This window comes from Stegostoma tigrinum, chromosome 5 (genome assembly GCF_030684315.1).
Source record: "Stegostoma tigrinum isolate sSteTig4 chromosome 5, sSteTig4.hap1, whole genome shotgun sequence".
Classification (NCBI taxonomy): domain Eukaryota; kingdom Metazoa; phylum Chordata; class Chondrichthyes; order Orectolobiformes; family Stegostomatidae; genus Stegostoma; species Stegostoma tigrinum.
In genome coordinates, this window is record NC_081358.1 from 11171185 (window position 1) to 11195275 (window position 24091).

At 41.4% G+C, this 24091-nt stretch overlaps 1 protein-coding gene across 1 annotated transcript in view; it reads left to right on the forward strand.

Annotated features, from left to right (window-relative positions):
* The window catches only part of sdha (succinate dehydrogenase complex, subunit A, flavoprotein (Fp)), a 36019-nt gene extending 20501 nt beyond the window's left edge, over positions 1-15518 (forward strand). The window contains exons 10-15 of the mRNA XM_048529548.2: positions 2165-2336; positions 8624-8742; positions 10113-10224; positions 11750-11880; positions 13472-13585; positions 14691-15518. Coding sequence (XP_048385505.1) covers positions 2165-2336; positions 8624-8742; positions 10113-10224; positions 11750-11880; positions 13472-13585; positions 14691-14777 — 735 coding nt within the window. The 3' untranslated portion in view covers positions 14778-15518. The remainder of the gene's footprint in view (positions 1-2164; positions 2337-8623; positions 8743-10112; positions 10225-11749; positions 11881-13471; positions 13586-14690) is intronic.
* Positions 15519-24091: the final 8573 nt, after the last annotated feature.

Genomic DNA, 24091 nt, shown 5'->3' on the forward strand with positions numbered 1-24091 from the left:
CAACTGCTGCTGGCAACGCATTCCATGCTCTCACAACTCTCTGCGTAAAGAACCTGCCTCTGACATCCCCTCTATACTTTCCACCAACCAGCTTAAAACTATGGCCCCTCGTGCTAGCCATTTCTGCCCTGGGAAATAGTCTCTGGCTATCAACTCTATCTATGCCTCTCATTATCTTGTATACCTCAATTAGGTCCCCTCTCCTCCTCCTTTTCTCCAATGAAAAGAGACCGAGCTCAGTCAACCTCTCTTCATAAGATAAGCCCTCCAGTCCAGGCAGCATCCTGGTAAACCTCCTCTGAACCCTCTCCAAAGCATCCACATCTTTCCTATAATAGGGCGCCCAGAACTGGACGCAGTATTCCAAGTGCGGTCTAACCAAAGTTTTATAGAGCTGCAACAAGATCTCACGACTCTTAAACTCAATCCCCCTGTTAATGAAAGCCAAAACACCATATGCTTTCTTAACAACCCTGTCCACTTGGGTGGCCATTTTAAGGGATCTATGTATCTGCACACCAAGATCCCTCTGTTCCTCCACACTGCCAAGAATCCTATCCTTAATCCTGTACTCAGCTTTCAAATTCGACCTTCCAAAATGCATCACCTCGCATTTATCCAGGTTGAACTCCATCTGCCACCTCTCAGCCCATCTCTGCATCCTGTCAATGTCCCGCTGCAGCCTACAACAACCCTCTACACTGTCAACGACACCTCCGACCTTTGTGTCGTCTGCAAACTTGCTGACCCATCCTTCGATTCCCTCGTCCAAGTCATTAATAAAAATTACAAACAGTAGAGGCCCAAGGACAGAGCCCTGTGGAACCCCACTCACCACTGACTTCCAGGCAGAATATTTTCCTTCTGCTACCACTCGCTGTCTTCTGTTGGCCAGCCAATTCTGTATCCAAGCAGCTAAGTTCCCCTGTATCCCATTCCTCCTGACCTTCTGAATGAGCCTACCATGGGGAACCTTATCAAATGCCTTACTGAAGTCCATATACACCACATCCACAGCTCGACCCTCATCAACTTTTCTAGTCACATCCTCAAAAAACTCGATAAGGTTTGTAAGGCATGACCTACCCCTCACAAAGCCGTGTTGACTGCATTTGATCAAGCCATGCTCTTCCAGATGGTCATAAATCTTGTATCATATTTGTGATTACTTTAACACGCATAACTATGATTTTAAAAACGTACTTTGGTTTCCTTTGATCTTTGGCCTCATGTCATGTTTACCTAGTTTTTTTTTTGCAGATTTTACATTTTAAAAAGTCAAGATTGCGAAAAGCAGCATCTACCCACCTTAGTTTATAACCTCAATAATCTGTCAGACACAATTATACTAAAAATTCTTCATTCATTGTGGAGCTCTGAATCAGAAATATACTGAAGCATGGGAGGCAGACATTTTTTTTTGTGAGGGGTTGGCTTTTCCTAAAGTGGAGCCCTGACGTGAAGACAGTGAGCAAACCAACTGGATTCATGTATATGACGTCAAAGAAGCCTTGCATTTGGTTGATGACATTGTGAATGTCTTTGTCTGTGTCTTGGCCGTCTATGTTTCAGTGCACGTCAAGTTAAGCTTCAACTTGACTGTAAAGTTTCAAAGTGTGGAACGTGCCTTGTCCTCCAAGGATTCTTTGGGCACAGCTGAAGATGTGTAAATTGAAACATTGTTCTGCTGGTAAAACTAAAACTGTATGTATTATTGTCATTTAGCAATATATATTTAAATGTATCAGAGATAATGGGAACTGCAGATGCTGGAGAATTCCAAGATAATAAAATGTGAGGCTGGATGAACACAGCAGGCCAAGCAGCATCTCAGGAGCACAAAAGCTGACGTTTCGGGCCTAGACCCTTCATCAGAGAGGAAGCTCTCTGATGAAGGGTCTAGGCCCGAAACGTCAGCTTTTGTGCTCCTGAGATGCTGCTTGGCCTGCTGTGTTCATCCAGCCTCACATTTTATTATCCTATATTTAAATGTAATAAGGTATGGTAGAATACTAAAAGGTTAAATAGCTTGCAGTAAATTCTAATCTTAAAATGTTCATTCAGCGTAAGTTTCTTTTTAGACTGCCCACTAAAGTGAATATTATGATTCAGCATATTAAAATTTTGATGAACAATGTTTCAATGTGCATTTTCTGTCTTTCAGGTGATTAACCACACAAATGGTAAAGATGCCGTGGTACCTGGACTCTATGCCTGTGGTGAGGCTGCATGTGCTTCAGTTCACGGAGCTAATCGACTTGGAGCAAATTCTCTCCTTGACTTAGTGGTGTTTGGTCGTGCCTGTGCCCTGACCATTGCAGAAACCTGCAAACCGGGTACAATTTGTCATTTATTTCACTACCCGATGAAGCAGTGCCAGAGTGACTCTCCGCAGTTAGTCTCGCCTTCCACTCAAAAGTTTTGAAAGCCTTGTGAAACTAATTTTTGACTTTGTTCTTTTAAAACAAAGAACAAAGAAAATTACAGCACAGGAACAGGCCCTTTGGCCCACCAAGCCTGCGCCGATCGAGATCCTCTGTCTAAACCTGTCATCTATTTTCTAAGGGTCAGTATCCCTTTGCTCCCTGCCCATCCATGTACCTGTCCAGATACATCTTAAAAGACACTATTGCGTCTGCATCTACCACCTCCGTTGGCAACGTGTTCCAGGCACCCACCATCCTCTGTGTAAAGAACTTCCACGTGCATCTCCCATAAACATTCCTCCTCTCACTTTGAACTCATGACCCCTAGTAATTGAGTCCCCCACTCTGGGGGGAGAAAGCTTCTTGCTATCCACCTTGTCTATACCCCTCATGATTTTTTTAGACTAAAGGAAGACTAAAGATACTAAAGGAATTAGGATTTAACCAGATACTGTATATTTCAGAGTGGAAATCTGTACACAAGTGCTGCATTTATCCTGATCAAATAACAGGATGTAATTGAGCCTTGTATGGTCCACAGTAAATGTCAACCTGAAATTGATGCTTTTTGTAGAGCAGCGCCAAGTAAGTTTAATGAGTGCAGGAAGGCATGTGTCAGACATAACAAAATACGTGGTGTCAACCTCAGCTTTCTCAATTGTATTCTGATTATGTTGTTTGGCATGCAAGTGCTCCCACAACTATTGTATCTAAGCTGTGCAGACGTGCTACAGGCAGTAATGAATGGTGATTGGCAATTTTAAAAAAGTAACCAGGAGAAGCTCTGCAGATAGCCCCATCTTAATGATAGATGAGCCCAGCACACTGTGCAGTAGACAAGGCTGAAGCATTTATAATCCTCATCAGCCAGAAGTGCCAAGTAGATTCTTTTTAAATCTTGGTTTCCTCCTTGGCTCCCCTGCATCACAGTTGATATTCTTAATCCAGTTCAGTTCAACTTGTCATATAAAGAAACAGCTGAAAGTGTTAGATATTACAAAAGACTATGACAATATTGTAGCAATAGTACTGAACACTCATGCTGCACAATTAACCATGTCCTATCCAAACTGTTCCAGCACAGCTACAGCACTGACATCTACCCAGCAATGTGGAATGTGGAAGATTGTTCAGGTGGACTGGAAATACATGAGGAAAGACAAACTCAAACCAGCCACTTGCTGTTCTGTTAGTCCAGTCTCAATCATCAGTAGAGTGATGGTTGACAGTAACCTACTTACTGACGTTCCCTATGGGTCTTGCCCAGACCCCACAACCCCTGACTTACTGTGACCTTGGTCAAAACCTGGACCAAAGAAATTAGACCAAGGGGAAGTAAGTTACTGCCATTGACATCAAAGCAGCCTGGCAAAACAGAAGTCATTGGGAATCTGGAGTAGCTCTCTAGTTGGAATTATACCTAACATAAAGGAAGCCGGTTGTGGTTGCTGGAGGTCAGTCATTTCGACTCCAGATATCTCTGCAGAAGTTCCTCAGGATAGAAATTTTCCAATCAAACTGTTCAGAGCAGACGAGTTGAACTTGGTCCTCCTGGCTCAGGTAGGGGCACTGCCACTTCAAGAGCTCTAATTTCTTCAGGGTAGTGACGTAGGCCCACCCATCTTCAGCTGCATCTTCAATTACTATCCCTCCGTAAGATTAGCAGTGTGCATGTTTGTTGATGACTGCAGCTGGTTTTGTCCCAAAACTGAGGCGGTCTGTGTCCTTGTGCAGGCTGGCTTGAGTTTTGAGTGGTAATTTATCATTGCCTAATATTGCGTAGTGTGAATGACCATCTCCTGCAGGCGAGAATCTAACTATCTCCTCTTAACTCTGTGTTATTATTGGTGTTGTAGCTACCACTATCAGCATATTGGGGGTTACCATTGACCAGAAACTGAGCTAGACTAGCTATTTAAATACCAGTGCTTAGAGTAGATCAGAGGCTGGGATTTCTGTGGTGAGTAATGAACCTATCCCCAATAGGCATGCCTAATAGCTACAGGGCACATCACAGAATACACTCCATTTACTAGGATAGATGTAGCACTGGCAATACTGCGGAAGCTTGGCACTATCTTAGACAAAGCAGCCTGTTTAGATGGCACCATATCCTCCACCTTAAACATTCTTTCCCTTCATCTTGGCTGCACAATGGCTGCAGTGTGCACCATGTACAAGGTGACTTTTGGTTGGTCATCAAGTTTCTATGACAACACCTTCCAAACCCATAACTTCTCCTACCTAGAAGGATGAGGCTGTTGATGTGTGGGAACGTTGCCACCCGCAGGTCCCCTTCCAAGCTGTGCACCATCCTAAATTGAAACTATACTGTAATTCTTTCACTATCACTAGATCAAAATCTTAGAATTTTCTTCCGAACATTACGAGGGGTGTGTATCCACATTCCAAGGTCTCCAGTGTTCAAGAAGATGACACTGCCATCATCCTGCTCTTCAGAGCAGCCGCTTATAAATACTGAGCTAGGCAAAGATGCATGTGTGCTAAAGAATTCAAAAAAAATATTTAGAACTGTTTACAAGAACTAGCACTGGAACAGTTGCGGTCAAACACTAACCTCACTAAATTGTGGCTCAGCGCATTTACTATTGTGAAAGGGAATAATATGTTGCAGATAGTTTTTTTTTTTCCCCTAACAGTTTTGCAAATACATTTCCCTGCTTCTGACTACATGTACGTGGAAAGTTATAGGCTGTGGTTTGGAATAAAACCAACTTTGCCTTAACTGTTCTGGTGAGTGGTTCAGCAGGTTCGAAGTACTGACCTCCTTTATTTGTCTTAATCCTGACTTTCACTGTTATGTGCACAGCTGAGAGAAAGGGAATTATGCTCAACTGAATGCTGCTGCTTGAGCTTCTGCCCAAAAACATGTCTGTCCCTAGCACCACAATGGGCACAGAAAAGAGGCCGTTTCCAAACCACCCGAGCCAGAATAGGGATTGAACCCTGTGCTCTTGGCGCTGATATGATCCAGCCAACTGAACTAACTAGTACTTTCCTTGGAGTACAAATTGCTGTAGCTTATGGTCTTATGCATGTATGTTTGTAGCCTGGAGCACTGGATAGTGATAGAAAAAGCTCCACTTTCTTTCTGTGACATGGCTGACCAGGGATCATTTGCACTCACTGCCTGCCAACTGGAGCATTGTGTCCAGTTCTGGTCGCCTCATTACAGGAAAGATGTGGAAGCTTTGGAAAAGGTGCAGAGGAGATTTACCAGGATGTTGCCTGGAAAGGAGGGAAGGTCTTACGAGGAAAAGTTGAGAGAACTACGACTTTTCTCTTTAGAATGACGAAGGATGAAAGATGACTTGATAATCGGAGGTATAGATAAAGGAGACAGCCAGAGACTCTTTCCTAGGGTGGAGGTAGCTATTAAGAGGGGACATAGTTTAAAGGTAGAACAGTCCCTCTTCCGCACCTACACAGGCCCCAAACCCCACCTCTTCCTCCGGTACATTGACTGTATCGGCGCCGCCTCTTGCTCCCCAGAGGAGCTCGAACAGTTCATCCACTTCACCAACACCTTCCACCCCAACCTTCAGTTCACCTGGGCCATCTCCAGCACATCCCTCACCTTCCTGGACCTCTCAGTCTCCATCTCAGGCAACCAGCTTGTAACTGATGTCCATTTCAAGCCCACCGACTCCCACAGCTACCTAGAATACACCTCCCACCCACCCTCCTGCAAAAATTCCATCCCCTATTCACAATTCCTCCGCCTCCACCGCATCTGCTCCCACGATAAAACATTCCACTCCCGCACATCCCAGACGTCCAAGTTCTTCAAGGACCGCAACTTTCCCCCCACAGTGATTGAGAACGCCCTTGACCGCGTCTCCTGCATTTCCCGCAACACATCCCTCACACCCCGCCCCCACCACAACCGCCCAAAGAGGACCCCCCTCGTTCTCACACACCACCCCACCAACCTCCGGATACAACGCATCATCCTCCGACACTTCCGCCATCTACAATCCGACCCCACCACCCAAGACATTTTTCCATCCCCACCCCTGTCTGCTTTCTGGAGAGACCACTCTCTCCGTGACTCCGTTGTTCGCTCCACGCTGCCCTCCAACCCCACCACACCCGGCACCTTCCCCTGCAACCGCAGGAAATGCTACACTTGCCCCCACACCTCCTCCCTCACCCCTATCCCAGGCCCCAAGATGACATTCCACATTAAGCAGAGGTTCACCTGCACATCTGCCAATGTGGTATACTGCATCCACTGTACCCGGTGTGGCTTCCTGTACATTGGGGAAACCAAGCGAAGGCTTGGGGACTGCTTTGCAGAACACCTCCGCTCAGTTCGCAACAAACAACTGCACCTCCCAGTCGCAAACCATTTCCACTCCCCCTCCCATTCTTTAGATGACATGTCCATCATGGGCCTCCTGCAGTGCCACAATGATGCCACCCAAAGGTTGCAGGAACAGCAACTCATATTCCGCCTGGGAGCCCTGCAGCCCAATGGTATCAATGTGGCCTTCACCAGTTTCAAAATCTCCCCTTCCCCCACCACATCCCTAAACCAGCCCAGTTCGTCCCCTCCCCCCACAGCACCACACAACCAGCCCAGCTCTTCCCCTCCACCCACTGCATCCCAAAACCAGTCCAACCTGTCTCTGCCTCCCTAACCTGTTCTTCCTCTCGCCCATCCCTTCCTCCCACCCCAAGCCGCACCCCCATCTACCTACTAACCTCATCCCACCTCCTTGACCTGTCTGTCTTGCCTGGACTGACCTATCCCCTCCCTACCTCCCCATCTATACTCTCTCCACCTATCTTCTTTTCTCTCCATCTTCGGTCCGCCTCCCCCTCTCTCCCTATTTATTCCAGAACCTTCACCCCATCCCCCTGTCTGATGAAGGGTCTAGGCTTGAAACGTCAGCTTTTGTGCTCCTGAGATGCTGCTTGGCCTGCTGTGTTCATCCAGCCTCACATTTTATTATCTTGGACATAGTTTTAAACTGAGTGGAGATAGATATAGGGGAGTCATCAGAGGGTAGGTTCTTTACTCGGAGTAGTCGGGGCGTGGAATGTATTGCTAGAGAAGGTAGTGGAGTTCCCCTCGATAGGGGCATTTAAGTGGCTACTAGGCACATGGATGATGGTGTAAGGTGAGGGTGGAGGTTAGATAGCCCTTAGGATTAGGGTAAAAGTTCAGCACAACATTGTGGGTCAAAGGGCCTATACTGTGCTGTACTGTCTGTGTTCTAACTCTTAGAAGAATTTTTAAGTTAATGCTCAGCATATTTGGCCACGTTATGAACACCTTCCTCAGGTGGCTGGACTTGAACTTGGAGTTTCTAGTCCAGAACAGGAATGCTTACCACTGTGCCGTAAGACCTCTTAACAGAGCTCCACCAGAGTAAATCATGCAAGGATTTTGCTGTGAGGGATATTGCCAGACAAGTTATGTTGGCGGTATTGCTTTCAAACACAGTTACCAACACTTGCTTTTGTCCACTGTTGCTAGGTGGGCAGTAGAATTTAGATTTCACAGACAGTGAACTCCTTTAGATTGTTTTAGCATTGAATTGTCACTAGTGATTGTTTCTTTTTGCCTCTGTTTTATATAATGCTGAATAAGCAGAATTTTCTGGGGGATAAAAAACAAGTTAATGCTATATATGGATTACATACAGTTTCTTCCACATAATCCAAAAATGTGGTTCAAACCAGCCCTGGGAGTTTCACTTATTTAAGTGGAATTTTAACAAAAACTTACCTGCTCGTCCAAGGAAGCAGGTCAGGAACTCGTTTGCTGAAGAAACTGTTTAAATCAGCCATGACATTAGTATCCAGCCTTTGGGTTTTCTGGTGAACCAAAGTTTGTGCAGTTTGTCTCTTGAAAGACTGCACCACTATATTACTGCATTGTAATGTCTACTCGGCTTTCGTAGTTGAGTCCATGGTGGGGCTTGAATCTAAACCCCTCATGTCATTGAGTGCTACCAAATGATACTGTATCTTGCAGTCTTTGCATTATCATTGTAAACTAAAATTTTGCACCTTGCTAGATTTTAAAATATTGCAGCTAAAAATATTATTTCCCTTTGTAGATGAATTATTTTCAGGGCCCCTTTCCAGTAAACTGAAATTATTCTGTCCTTTTCAAAACATTTTCTTGACATCTAAAGTATTGCTATTTATTGCTGTGAATTCAGGAGAAGCTGTTGCACCAATTAAACCAAATGCTGGAGAGGAGTCAGTAGCCAACCTTGACAAGCTGCGATTTGCTGATGGAAGTACTCGTACATCTGAACTTAGAATTAACATGCAGAAGGTGAGAGAAGAGAAGCAACTTGTAAGAATTTCTAATGTAGTTTTTGAAAATTTTGTTCATAACGATTGCCACTGCTAAAGTGCAAGAGCTTTAACACCATTAAAGACCAACTAGCACAATGTTGGGACCCAGTCCTTTCACATGTTAAATCCACACTTCTAACAGTAAGCTTGTCTATAGATTTGAAAGTTACAGGGAAATATTTAACGTATTCTTACAATTGTCCAATGAAGTTTAAAAATGTATCTCTTTTGTGATACCAAGATTACTTGCGTGTAATTTGCTAAGCAAGACTTGAATGTAATTGTAGTAAAGTAGGTCACATGGTTTGCAGAATGGTTGCTTTGATTAGCAATAACAACTGCTTAAAAATTTATTGTTCAGTGAATGAACATTTTTATGTGGCTAAAATTAAGAATCTGTGATTTGAAATTCTAGTGCCTGAAACTGATTTGTAAATCATTGCATGAAACAACAAAGTGCTAGTGTCAGACATTGGTTTAGCATTTCCTCATTAGAATAGTCATCTAAACTGTAAATTACATCAAAGTGACCCACAAATCACAGGAACACAATGAGGCTGCTTAGCACCTCAACCCTGCACCATTACGTCATGGCTGATGTGCATTTCAACTCTATTTACCCACCTTCACGTCATAATACTTGATATCCTTAGTTAATAAAATCTGTCCATGTACTGTGTGTATAATGGGGGCATTCTAAGAGGATTAGAATTATGGTTAGTAGTTTTATGGGCTGGTGGTTTGTAACAGTTTGCCTGTAGCTGTAGTCTAATTGCTTGTAGCAGTAATTGTAATAATGACCTGGAAACCTGGTCTGTGCTCTGTCAACCTAGGTCTAAAAGTCAGATAATACTTTATAAAACCTTTAACTTTTGTGATGATTCTGGGAGTTGTGGTGCTTGATTTCCAACCTGCTGTCCCAGTGACCCATAACACAAATGGTTTTATTATGGAATTTATCAGTTTAGATACAGCATGCAATTCAGACCCCATACAGTAAAACTGGTTCATTCTTTGAACTGCTGAGTACTGGAACAAGGATGTCCCAGTAATGTTCTTGTATATTTCAGTGTTTGCAATTCAGCCTGTTTGATTTGGCCCTCCCTGAAAGGAGTGTTAGATACCCAGTTCAGGTCAATTACAATGTTGTTCAATTGCAGGTATTATATTAAAGGGATAAATGTAAACATTTTTTGTCTAAGTTGGCCTGGTATGTATAAAATTGATATCATTTGTAGAAAATCTTCCAGCTTGTTGGTAAGCAAGTGTTTGATGTAGCTGACTCTCGTTGGTCATTCAATGGCTGTACTTGAGATTGATAATTGCTTTAATTCCTATTTTCAACAGTGCATGCAAACTCACGCAGCTGTATTCCGTACAGGCGCTGTACTAAAAGAAGGTTGTGACAAGTTAAGCAATTTATACAGGTCTCTGGATGACATCAAAACATTCGACAGAGGTAGATGAATTTTCTTTTTTCCTTTGCCTGCTGAAATTCACATTTATTACTCAAGGACTTGCCAACAAAATGTTAGATGTCATTGCGTTTGTTAGCCCAACTGACTTCCAAAGAATTAATTCTCTTGGGTTCTGTGCTCCACATTAGCTTGAGTTTGGAGATAGAATTGCTATTCCTCACTCCACTTCTGACAGTACTTTGCTAGTAAGCCTCCACATCAAACAGTTCAAAAATAATTTCACAATTGTCCCACAAGTTATTAGTCATTCATTTATTAATTTATTCATGTTATTTTATACATACATAATGTAGCAATCAAAATTTTAAAATTGGTTTTACTGTGAAATAAGCTAATTCGAGAACTCCTCAGCATTTTTGAGATCCCAGCTGAAGGCGTAGTAGTTTCAGCCCACTTCAGCACTGAAAATCTTAATACAACCAAATTTTTTAACTTTAAATTTTGCAGCTTAGTGCAGTAATATCTTGTCTTATTTCAGTGATTAAACTGTCAATTTTTTTTTTAAAAATGTGGATGTTAGTGGAAGGCTAATTGCCCAATCTTAGCTAATCTTGATGGTGGGTTGGTCTGATTCTTGAACTGTATGAAGGTATTTCTGCAAAGATAGAGTGTTCTAAGATTTGGTTCAGCTGTGAAGAAGGTACAAGGATGGTGTAAGACTTAAAGATAGTGGTGGTCTCATGTACCTGCTACCCTTGCCCTTCTAAGTGGTGGAGGTTTGGATTTGGGATATGGTATCAAATAATTCTAGGTGAGTTAATGCAGTGCGTTATGTAGATAGTACACATTGCAACCACAGGGAGTTCATATTTAAATTTGGTGAGTATATGCTGATCAGGCAGACTGGACATTGTTCAGCCTTCTGAGCAATGCTGCTGCAATTGAATTCACGTAAGCAAATTAAATATATCTATTCACAACAGTTCTAAATTTATCGCAGGAACACAGCAGGCCGGGCAGCATCAGAGGAGCAGGAAAGTTGATGTTTCAAGCCAGGACCCTTCTTCAGAAATGAGGCCCGGCCAGAAGCATCTACTTTCCAGCTCCTCTGCTGCCTGACCTGTGTTCCTCCAGCTCCACACTGTTATCTCTGACTCCAGCATCAGCAGTTCTTACTATCTCTACATTTTTCGTGTTTTCTTCTAAAATCACAGCATGTAATGAAGCATGCTTGAATAGATATAATAATGCAATTGTTAAACTTCTAGATCAGCCAGTTAAAAGTTCAGATCCTACCATGGCTAATTGTACAAATATATGATAAATCTTGTAAATTGTGGCTGGCACCAGAATAATTAAATTGACGAATTGTGAATCTTGAGCTATTGTGATTAAAATTTAGAGGAACTGATTTGTGATTGACTTTTGATTCTCTCCAAAATAGTTTGGCAAACCAGGGTCAGATCGACCATATGTAAGCATCAAATGATCTTTATCATCAACACCCACCTTATGAGAGCTAAACCATTACTTTCTATTTAATATAAGCTGTGTTGCTTGTTTCAGGTATTGTTTGGAATTCTGACCTAATTGAGACCCTGGAACTGCAGAATTTGATGCTTTGTGCCCTACAAACTATCTACGGTGCAGAGGCTCGCAAAGAGAGCAGGGGGGCACATGCCAGAGAGGATTTCAAGGTTTGAGTAAAGTTACATTTGTGGTTATGCTGTTTCCCACACACTGTGTCAAATGTATCTTTAGTACTGTATTCATGGGATTTATCCCAGAATATTGAGCGAGGCCAGAGAACGCATTGCTGATGCACCGACAGACACCTTATCCTCTTTGGACACAGGTGAGGCCCGAGAGGACTGAAGAATAGCCAGTGTCCCATTGTTTAAGAAGGGTAGCAGGGAAAATCCTGGAATTACAGGCCTGTGAGTCTCACTTCGGTGGTAGGGAAATTATTGGAAAGGATTCTTGGGGACAAGATCGATATGCATTTAGAAGCAAATGGACTTAACAGTGACAGTACAGATTTGTGTGGGAGAGGCTGTGCTTCACTAACCTGAGAGTTTTTTTGAGGAGGTGACAAGGATGATTGAGGGAAACGTGATTGATGATGTCTGCATGAACTTCAGTGAAGCTTTTGACAAGGTCTCTAATAGCAGGCTGGTACAAAAGGTAAAGTCATATGGTATCTGGGTGAGCTGGCAAGAAGGATACGGAACTGGGTCTCTCATAAGAGACAGAGGGTAACAATGGAAGGATGTAGGTGGAGATGACTGGTGACTTTAACCTGAAGGTCACCACACTTCAGGCGAAAGGAGAGGTTGAGAGGGAGAGTCCTTCAGCCGGTGCGAAAATTGAAACCACGCTTTTGGAATCATTCTGCATTAAAGAATGGATATCTGGCCAACTGAGCTAATTGATCCCAGGCTGCCTTTACAAAATGTGTATACAACAAACAAAAATTCTCGAAGTCAATCCAAGATCATTTAAAGTAAATTGGAGGAAAATCTTCACTTGGTCTTGCGCACTGTTCTAAAAGCCATGCAAATGTTTAGAAGAGAAATCAACACTACATTACTGGAAAACGAGATTGAGGAATATGAGCAAGAACACCTAGTTAATATTTGAGAGAGTGCCATAAATTCTGCGACTGGTTCAGTGGTCTAACCAAAAGTAACATAACAGCTCACAACAAAAACAGAAGTTGCTGGGAAGGTTTGGGTCTGGCAGCATCTGTGTAGAAAAATATCAGAGTTAACATTTCGGGTTCGGTGACCCTTCCTCAGAACTCAGGTTTCAGATAATATCAATCACAGCATCACAATAATGATTGAGAAAGGCAGAGCGAGGTATACCGTATGTGTTCGGGGAATGGGGCAGCTCATTTCAAGGGAACAGGTATGAAATGAGGGAAGAAACTTGGAAAATATATTGACAAACAAAGAGCAACAATGGGTCATATTTAAAAGATCAATAGAATATAGGAGAAAGCTATTTCGTTCAAAAATGACAATTTAAAAAAACTAGCTAATGAAACCATGGCTTGACATGATATGTTTCCCTTTTGTGGGAAATTTTGTGCTAGGCAGATTGGGTAAAAATTAAAGAATAGCTATTTAGGTTAAGACCATAAAATGGCAAAAAAAGCCACTGGGATTAATTTTTAAAGAAATAAATTGAATTGCAAAGACACTTTAAGATCTCATTTGAAAGGCAAAGAGTTGACAATGTTTGTTCTGAATATTTTCCTCTTTTTGAATTCTATTGTCATTTTAGATTAGAATTGATGAGTATGACTTTTCAAAGCCATTGGAGGACCAAGAGAAGAAAGCATTTGATGAACATTGGAGAAAGCACACACTCTCTTACGTGGATCCCAAGACTGGAAAGGTGAGCCTTATTTTCTGCAGCAAATGGAAAGTAGTTTGCACAAGCATATTAATTGAATACGTTTTTCATCACTGAAGTATTGGTACACAAAAAGCAAGTTTTCTTTTTTATATAAGCACAAGCCATAAATATCAAAAGGTCAGTATTACAAACGCTGCGTGGCTATGAATCTAAACTGCTGTGTGCACAATCAAATTACAAGTTCTCTATCAGTGACTTCCCATTTTAACATTAATGGCCATTAAATTGTGGGCAGTGCTTATATGATGCTTCACATTACTAGAAGATATGACATCAGCTCTTTGATATAAAACTGTTCTGTCTCTTCTCATGCTTCACTGTTGGAGCGTGAAGCAGTGGTAGAGTGATTTGCAGATTGATTGATTAAAAGACTGTAATGTGAATTCTCCTTCCGTGGCTGTGACCATCTCCTCCTTCTTTGATTATTTATCTGGTATAAGCCCAGATTCAGCGCCAGAACATGCCTTTGCTCAACAGGACCGTCTGGAATGTGGTTCAAACTCTTCCCCTGCTGACAAAGGAAGAAGTGCAACCATTGAGCCAAGGATGTAATATGCAAGAGCTTTTGTACAATAGAAAATCTATTTAAGTGGAGTATCTGACATTTTGTGTTTCTAATTAAACTCCACGTGAATTTACTTTAATACACTAATTAGGAGCATGTGCTTATGATGAAAGGTGAAGTATAAATGCAGAGTCTGAATGCACTGTTAAAATTATGTTTTTGTCAACTTTCATGTTGTTATCCCATTAGTTTTATAAAAGTTTTCAAACTGATGGATGGGGAAGTCTGTGAGCAAATGGTTGTGGGGTTGGGAAGGTCAAGTTTATGACTGGATAGAATTTCTCAAACTTCTAGTTTGTAGATTTTACTAGCAATTTCTGAATTATTATTTTGATCTTCCTGAAAGGAAATTGATGTCCTGGTGAGTATAATTGTATCTATGGATCTCTTTGCACAGAAGATTGTAAACCCCCAAGACATTCCCAATCCTTGGAATTTGTTGCTTGAAATTAATTAGAGGGATAGTGAAAGGCAAGGACACAGGTCTGCAGTTCTGACCATGTATGTTTTAAATTCCAGGTTACACTCGAATACAGACCTGTAATTGACACAACGTTGGATGCAAAAGACTGTGCCACAGTTCCTCCAGCAATTCGTTCTTATTAAAGCTAACAAAACCATTAGATCATTACATACTAAACTAGGATGAAAAATGTAGTTCCCTGTTAATATATTTAATAAAAGTTTAAAGCAGTGGCAAAATGTCATCCTTTTTGAACTGTGTAATGTAACCATATGTATATTGTAAAAGGTAAATGACATCTTTTATGAGTATGAATGATAAAGCCACAGGAACAGTGTTCTGTACATATGGCATTCATCGATGCACTAAAACTGTTCTCAGTAGAATGTAGTTATTTGTAATAGCATCTAAAACCACACATTCTAATAATGCCAGTGGTTAATCTGCCAGTTTATTAAAAAAAAAATTCCTTTGCAATGCTATGTGACTCTTTAAAATTGTAAAATTTGGCTCTGAATTATTCTGTTGACAATATTATACCTTGTGACTGATGCAGAGTGCAAGTTGAAGATGTGTTCAATTCAGTAGGACTTTTTAAAAGTCAAGTCAAATGCATTCACTTGATGGCTGAAGGAGAATAAGTGTGCTTTGGAGTGGTATGAAGTCTTATTGATGCTGATTTGCATTGTAGTCTGTTATGCCTCATGTTTACAAATAAAACAGATTTAAATTGATTTTATAGCAGTCTAGTCGACAAGCAATCCAGAAGCCTGAGATGATGCTATGAAAACATGACTCCAAATCTCATCTGGTACCTTGGGAAGTTTTGATGTAATCAATAAGTATGGAATTAAAAGCAAATCAAATTAATGATCATGAAACTATCAATGTTGTAAAACGTCATCTCATTCAGTAATGTCTTTTAGGGAAGGAAATCTGCTATGCTTACCTGGAGCATCCCAGAAATGACTCTAGACACAATGTGCTTGACATCTAACTGACTTAGAAAGCCACTAGTTTGTACTAAACCACTGCAGAATGTCAAATAAAATTGAAATCTGACAGACCACTGGCATAGAGCTTGGCTCTGGAGACTGCAAAAGGACAGCTAGCCAGTTCTGCCTGGAAAAATCATTTTCTGGCATATCTGTTGAGCTAGGTCAAAATAAGAAAAATGTCCCGCTGCCACCAGTCTGAAGACCCACTAAGAATAGCAAAGGAATGTGTACTCTGGTTGGGAATTATGTCTGTTACGAACAACAGCTCAGTAGCACGACATTGACGGAGTTGGCTAAATCTTGAAGGATGTCTCCCAGTCTGGCTGGATGAGAGAGTGGTTTTAAAAAAAGCTACTTTACCTCATCCTTGGGTTGTGGGGCTTGACATGATTACAGAGTTGGGACGGGGTGAGATCACAAACTGATTTTAAAATTCTCATCCATATTTTCAAGTGTAAATTTTGCTTGGCTGAGAGCTGACATAGGTCGGCAGCCTTCAGATGATAGAATGAGACCTCAACTTAAGACATGGACAGCAGTGTTTTGAACGTTACAGACAGTAGGACATTGATTTGTCAGAAATGTGTTGGACCAGTCACACCTAGAAGCAACAGGTATTCATGAGGGTTGCAGGGGCAGCTGAGCTGAGTCACTACTAAAGTGGAAATGGGCATTTTTTTTTGGCATAGATGGGGTCAAAAGCTTATCTCATGATTAAATGTGACACAGGTTGGGAGCAGACTGGTTTAATTCTGGATTATAGCTAGGAAAGTGGATGGTGTTAGTAGCTCAAGAAGAGATTTGAACAGAAACCAAAAACAATGGCCTTCAGTCATAATGTTTGATTGAAGAAAATTTCTGCTCATCCAACCTTTGTATTGAATGTTAGATAAGCAGTCTGATAAACTTACAATGGTGGAATCATTGAGAGGTGTGATGTGGTAGAGCTGGATGTTGTCAGCATATATGTGACCATAGGATATCCCTGGTGATTATACAATGCTGCAGAATTTTCATACAGCAAGTAGGTGACTGGTACCAGAAGCTATCATTCGCAGCTATAGACGAGAGCTTTAGGAATTGTCAACTAAAGAAATGCTACTGTGCCAGACTCCCCTTTGATAACTCTTGTTAGCCTACAACTACACAATGCACTGTCTCTTACATTAAGTATAGTGTACAGAAACAGGACACACCTAATCTACTGGAGTCTTAACACAGCCTTCCTCAATCTATCAGCATAGCTCTACATTTCCTTCTTCCTCATACACTTACATTGTTTTCCCTTAATCTGATCTAAGCAGTTCGCCTCGACTGCTGTTACATAGGAAACATGGCAGCAATGTTCACAAAATGAGCTCCCAAGCAGCAAGTGATCATGACCATGTCATCTGTGTTGAAGATGTTGATTAAATGGTAAGTATTGGCCAGGAATCTGGAGTTGTCTCCTCTGCTATACTTTGACATAGTGCCGCAAAATAATATACGTCCACCTTAAAAGCAGTCTTGATGCTTTGGTTTATTGTGCTCTCTGAAAGAGTGCATGACACCCACTTGAGCATTAGTTGAGTGCTTCATTGCTGGCAACTCCTTGTTTGTGTGGGATTTGTATAAACGGCAAGATTGTCCATCTGTCTGTGTTTTTTCATTATGGCTACATGGCCATAGTTTATCTTTTGTTCATTTTAGAGGATGTGGTTGTCACTGGCTGGGCCAGCATTTATTTCCCCTCAAGAAGATGATGAGCTACCTTCTTGAATCACTGTAGTCTGCATGATGCAAGTACAACCGAAATGTTGTTAGAAAGGGAGTTCTGGGATTATGAGCCAGTGACAATGAAGGAGTGACATATATTTCCAAGTCGGAATGGAGTAGAGCTTGGAGGATAAAGTTGCTGGTGGTCATATTCCTATGTACCTGCTGCCCTTGTCCTTCTAAATGGTAGAGTTTCTGGTGTGGGAAGTGCCCTCTGTGGACCCTTGCGGAGCTGTTACAGTGCATCTTGAAGATGGTACACTGCTGCCACTGTGCATCAATGTGAAGGGACTAAATACTGAGGTGTTAGATGGGGTGCCAGTCATACGAGTTGATTAGTCTGAGATGATGCTGAGCTTTAATGGATGCAGGCAAAAGAAGAGTTTTCCATCACTTTTCTCACTTGTGCCTTATAGACAGGCATGAAAAGATAGTGAGGGTTCAGTGTACAATTTCTAACCTCTGACTTGCTCTTGTAGCCAAGGTATTTGCATGATTGGTCCAATTTAGTTCCTGTCCAATAGTTAATCATCACCAGCCCCTCCCCACTCCCAGGATGTTGATAGTGGGGAGAAGGCAACAGTAATACTGTTGGATATCAAAGGGCAATGGTTAAATTGTCTCTCGTTGGAGATTGTCTTTGTCTTTGCCTGGCACTCCTGTGGTATGAACATTAATTATCAGATCAAACCCAAATGATGTTTGGTCTTGCTGCATTTGAAAATGGACTGCTTTAATATTGGAAAGTCACAAATGGTACTGAATATTGTGAAATCATCAGTGGAGATTCCCATCCCTGACCTTATGATGGAAGGAAGGTCAAAGTAGCCATTGACAAAATATGGTTGGGCCTTGCACACTACCCTGAATAATTCAGGCTCCCAACATCTCTTAGAGTTAATGAGAACCACTGATGCTGGAGTCAGAGGTAACACAGTGTGGAGCTGGAGGAACACAGCAGGCCAGGCAGCATCAGAGGAGCAGGAAAGCTGATGTTTCAGGTTGAGACCCATCTTTGCAAATTTCTGAAGAAGGGTCCTGACCCAAAACATCAAATTTCCCACTCCTCTGATGCTGCCTGGCCTGCTGTGTCCCTCCAGCTCCACACTGTGTTACCTCTGACTCCAGCATCAGCAGTTCTTACTATCTCTTGATATTGAGGGCATTCCCTTTCACTTTCCCTTTCAAAGTCAGCTCCTGTATCTATGTTTGGACCAAGCCTAATAAGGTCAGCTGCTCAATCTGGCAGAACCGAGCTGAGAATCGGTTTGCAGGTTACTGTTGAGCACGTAGCACTTGACAGTCCTTTGATGACAGCTCCCATAAATTTGATTGGAAGTAGACTAGTAGAATGATAATCGACTTGGTTGGATTTGCCCTGTTCTTTGCAAATAGGAATTATCAGAGCAACATTTTTAGTTGTGAGTGTTGAGCTGTACTTCAGCTTGATTGGGAGTGCAGCAACTTCTGAAACACAAGCCTTAAGTACTATTTCATGAATGGGTGTTATTTTATAACAATTGACACTAGTTTTTTATTTCTAGATTTTTAGTTGAAATCAAATTTCACCATTTACATTGTAGGATTCAAATCCATATCCCCAGAGTAAGAGCCCAGGGCACTGGATTACTAGTCTAGTGACGAAACAACTGCCAACACCTCCCTTTTGGCTACAACGTCTTCTGGGACTGAAGGATTGAAGGAAAATTGAGTGTTCTGCCCTTGGATAGAAAGTAAATCATGCAGTGCCTCTATTAACCACTAGGAGAGCCTAAAGTATTACTTTTGGTCAGAATATAGTTGAATACAGACAAAACATGTATGTTGTCAGATTTATTACATTTTTGGAATTATATTCATAATTACAGTTTGAAGGGAAGTTCCTCATTTAAAGAACTATAAGTCAGGCTTCATTGAATGTAGAGAGCCTTTCTACATTCTTGCTACATTTTAAGGAACAGCACAGTGGTTAGCAGCTGCTGCCTCTCAGCACTAGGAGCCTGGTTCGATTCCACCCTCTGTGTGGAGTTTGCACATTCTCCCTATGTCTGCAAGGGTTTCCTCTGAGTGCTCTGGTTTCCTCCCGTAGTCGTTTCAAAGATGTGCAGGCTAGGTGGATTGGTCATGCTAAATTGCCCATAGTGTTCAGGGATGTGTAGGTTATAGGGTCTGGGTCTGGGTGGGATGCTGTGACGGTCAGTGAGGACTTGTTGGGCCGAGGGATTTGTTTCTGCACTGTATGGATCATATGATTCTAGTACTTTATCCATATAACTATCTCCAGCCATCTGGAATTCTGTGGTGTGTAAAATCCAGTCTACAACTGTGCAATAAATTGCTTTATGGAGTGACAGATATTAATTTTAAAAGTCCATATTTTAAAATGTCAAGGTAATCTCCAAGCAGTGAGGTACCCAGTGTGCTTCAGCAAATTGGTTTTAGGTTTCATGTGATTTCCCATTGGGTAAAATTCACGCAAGGCATTGAAACAGTCTGAACCTGTGAAGCAAGGACAGCTAAGAAATTAAATCATCCTTTGATTTATTAATTGCTGCAACTGCCCCTTTCACTTTAATTTTTTTGTACTCTATCAACTTTCACCATTTCCATTTTCCATCTCATTTCGTGTTCTCTGACCATAATCAAACATATATCCTGTTGCTATTTTTATGATAAATTGTATTTCAGTTTCTCCACCTTTTCTGGCAGAGTTTAAAGCTTAAGTCATCTCATTAAAGTGATCTCGAAATGATAATTGAAAGAAATAATAACATATTTGAAGCAGAAGCTGGTAAATCATGGACGAGATTTGGACCTGAATAAGAGAGAATATTAAACCCAAGAACAATCCCCATATACACTTCAATCATGTTAACTACCAAGAATTAGTAAATGTGTTGCTGAAATGTGACATTGACAGCAAAGGTATGAGATTTAGCTAGACCATAATTTGGAACCTCACAGAAGTATCAGACTGGAAAAGAGGGCAATCAGATATATTTCAGGTGAAGAGGGGAGTACAGCAAAACTGTCTACCTGTTGCTAACATTATTCGGTCTGGACAGGGAACAATATACATCGAATTAGATGTACAGTACTCGCATGGAACTTACACAAAAATTGGAGACAAGAAATAACAAACTATTTTTTTGTTTACTTAGTGAAGGCCACCACATCAGACCACATTCAGACTTTGTCTAAAATTTTTCATGACTAAATAAGTAACTGGGAATAAAGGAGCTGAAGTCCACAATGTATCATTGACAACCACAGTGAACTTTGAGAGATGCCATCAGATTCACATGGCAATGATTAAAACAATCTCCTAAATATCCTCAGGATTGGGACAAAGGTCTGCTTTTCCATTACAATCAGGGAGTCTCCAAATGAATCTGCGGGGTCTAATCCATTTGTATTAATATCTGATTGTGTGATGAGGCCTGCTAAAATTGATATAGACTGAGAAGAAGATTCCTTTACATTGGATTATGTTTTTAAAGAGACTCAAAGCAGCATGCAAAATAGTACAGGAGCATTTGTAAATTTCAAAGATAGAAATGAAAGAATGGCCAGATAAACACGCCAAAACAAAAATTTTCAAATGGGATGAAGTTTTAACGTTATCACTTTTACAAGTTGTTCCATACAAGGTAAGTAAAAGAGTTAAGAAACATAATCTATGCTAGACGCTCCAGATCACAGGAGGAATAATTGGTTATGTCATATAACTATGTTAATACAATATTATAGTAGAGAGGAAGATAAGAAAGAACATGTATATCAAGCAGTAGCAAGAATAGTGGATAATGACAGAAACAGAGAGTGATGTAAAAGGGGATGTAAACGAGTCACAAAGTGAATTGATTACCTGATTAATGCTGCAAATGCAAGAGGAAGAACAATTGTAAGACCCTGTAAGGTTAATTATAGAATTAAGGGAATCCATAGAGATGAACTAGGGTGTACAATCTTAGCCAGACATAATTTGTGTTTAAGAGAATAATAAACCAATAAAATACCAATAAATAGATATCTAAATCATTTAAGCCCAGGATCAAATGGATATTCAATACAAGCGGGAAAATCACTTAATTGAAACTAGTTTTCCAAAAGTATTAGATCCTAAAACAGTTCAGTCAACTAGATTCCACACAAATTATCGAAAAGTAAGTGCACCATCAAAAACAGAGTCATACGCCATTCCTAAGCTAGAAAATTGCATTATAGAATTGACTGTTTCATTTTGTTCTAAGATTGATTTGTTCAATGGATTTTGATAAGAATCACTGACTTCAAGAGCTAGGGAGTTATTACCCTTTGCATTAATGCTGAGCCATGGTTTCAGGTTTTAAACTCTCCAGCTACATATTGAGTGTAGCCCTATTGCATATTAATGAATTGGCTGTAAAGAAGCCAGTAGAATAATCATGAGAGAGCTGATTGTTGGAGATGGCGTCCCAGAGAGAGAGAAAGATAGTTAGACAGAGAAAGGGAAGGATGACAGTAACCCAGGGAGGAAGAACAAATGATAATGGGAACTGTACATTGGTTAAAATGGGCTGGCTGCACTAAAAGCAGCCTATGTGACAATTTGGCCAAGTGCGTGGGGGAGGGTAAAGGACATGGAAGGAGGTGTTCATCTTCTAAAATTATGGAGCATGATATTGAGTCGTACAGACTGCAAGGTCCCCAAACGGAAAATGAGATGCCGTTCTTCCAGGTATGTTGAGCCTCGCTGGAGCACTGAGGCAGGCTCGAAACAGAATGTTGGCCAGGGAATACAATAGTGTTAGCTAGTTTTGAGAGGATTTGTAGCTCAGGTTCAGGTTCTGGATGTGAGTTTGCTCTCTGAGCTCAACGAGCAAACTCACATCCAGAATACAATGGTGTGTTGATGCCGCAGGCAAATGGAAGCTCAGGGCCATTTTTACAGGCAGACTGGAAATGTTTTGCAAAGCAATCAACCAGACTGCGTTTCATCTACTAAATGTAGAGGAGAGCCCACTGTGAGCAGTGTGTACACTAAATTAGATTGAGTGAATTGCAGGTTATATTGCTGCTTCACCTGGAAGGTGTGCTTAAACAATGAGAAGGGAGGAAGCCTTTTATGATTGTAGGGGATGGTGCCATAGGGAGTCAGGAGATGAGTTACTCACTGCAGTATTCCGAACCTCTGACCTGCTCTTGTAGCGCTATCTATGGTGAGTGCTGTTGAGTTTTTGGTCAATTGTAACGTCCAGGATGTTGAATGTGAGGGTTTCAGGGCTGGTAATGCCATTAAATGTCAAGGGGCTGTGGTTAGATTATTTCTTATCGAGATGGTCATTGCTAGGCGTTTGTGTGACACAAATTTCACTGAGTTTTGTAATAATGTTATATTGTACTTCTCCCACTCCCATGGAGAAATGTGCATCATTATTCCAGATCACAGATCGCTGCTGGCTTGTAGATTTATTAGGGCTAAAACAATAACAATTGCTGTTCGCCAGGTCACACTTATGAACACCCAATGGCCTTTGCAGGTTCAACAATGTGATTTCACACATTTTCACACATTAACAGATTTTCCTTATAACTTGTTCAGCCAAGCAGATTAACAAGAGGTGCAGTTGATACACACAGTTAAATCAGCCTGTAATTCTTTTAATCTGGACAGTGAGTTTACAGAGGGTATGTGTGTGGCATTGAGATTCTCCTCCCAATGTTGACTTTGCCTAAAAATAGGGTAAGATTTCCAGTCTTTTCTCTGACACGGCCTGAGTCAGGGTTCAACACAGGATGTTCGTGGGGTTCCCACCATCAAGAACACACTTGTTTTGCTATTCTTCAACATTCATCATTGCTGAAGAGTAGAAGGGCAGATTACTAATTGCATCATATGTTTTCTTTATAATAGAAATAGCAAGGTGTGGAGCTGGATGAACACAGCAGGCCAGGCAACATCAGAGGAGCAGGAAAGCTGATGCTTTGGGTCCGGACCCTTCTTCAGAAATGGGGGAGGGGAACGGGACTCTGAAATAACTAGAGAGAGGGGGAGGCTGTGATTGAAGGTGGGTAGAGGAGCAGATAGGTGGGGGTCAAGGAGGTGGGGATGAAGCCAGTACAAGTGAGTGTAGGTAGGGAGTTGGGATGTGGATTAGTCATTGAGGAGGGAGGGGTGGGTGGGTAGGAGGTCAAGGTCAAGGAGGCGGGGATGAGGCTAGTAGGTACGAAGTAGGAGTGGGGGTTGGTCAGTGAGGTGGGTGGAGTGGATAGGTGGGAGAAAAGACGGTCAGGTCAAGGAGGTGAGGATGAGAGGGGGCTGCTGGTCTTGCGATGAGGTCAGGGTGGAGAGATTTTGAAGCTTGTAAAGTCCATGTTTTCTTTATGCACACTAAATGAAAAGGAGCCAAGTCAATTTTAATGTATCCATAACACAATACAGCTCAATAAGGATCTACAGAACTATACTCAGTCAAGTAAAGTTCCTCAGGGATTATACTTCATGTCCTTCTCCCTGACCCTATCAATAGTTATACTATTGTGTTTCTTCCTATTTTTCTTGTGATGTAAATAAGTTCCAGTCTTTCTAGAAACATCTGCCAATTTCTGAGCCATAGGTCTACATAACTGTGTTTCAATTATCAATAGGCCCTTATTTTGTACTTCAACTGCTGACAATTGAGCTAATTGAGTGCCTATTATTATTTTATTGGGTCAATCGT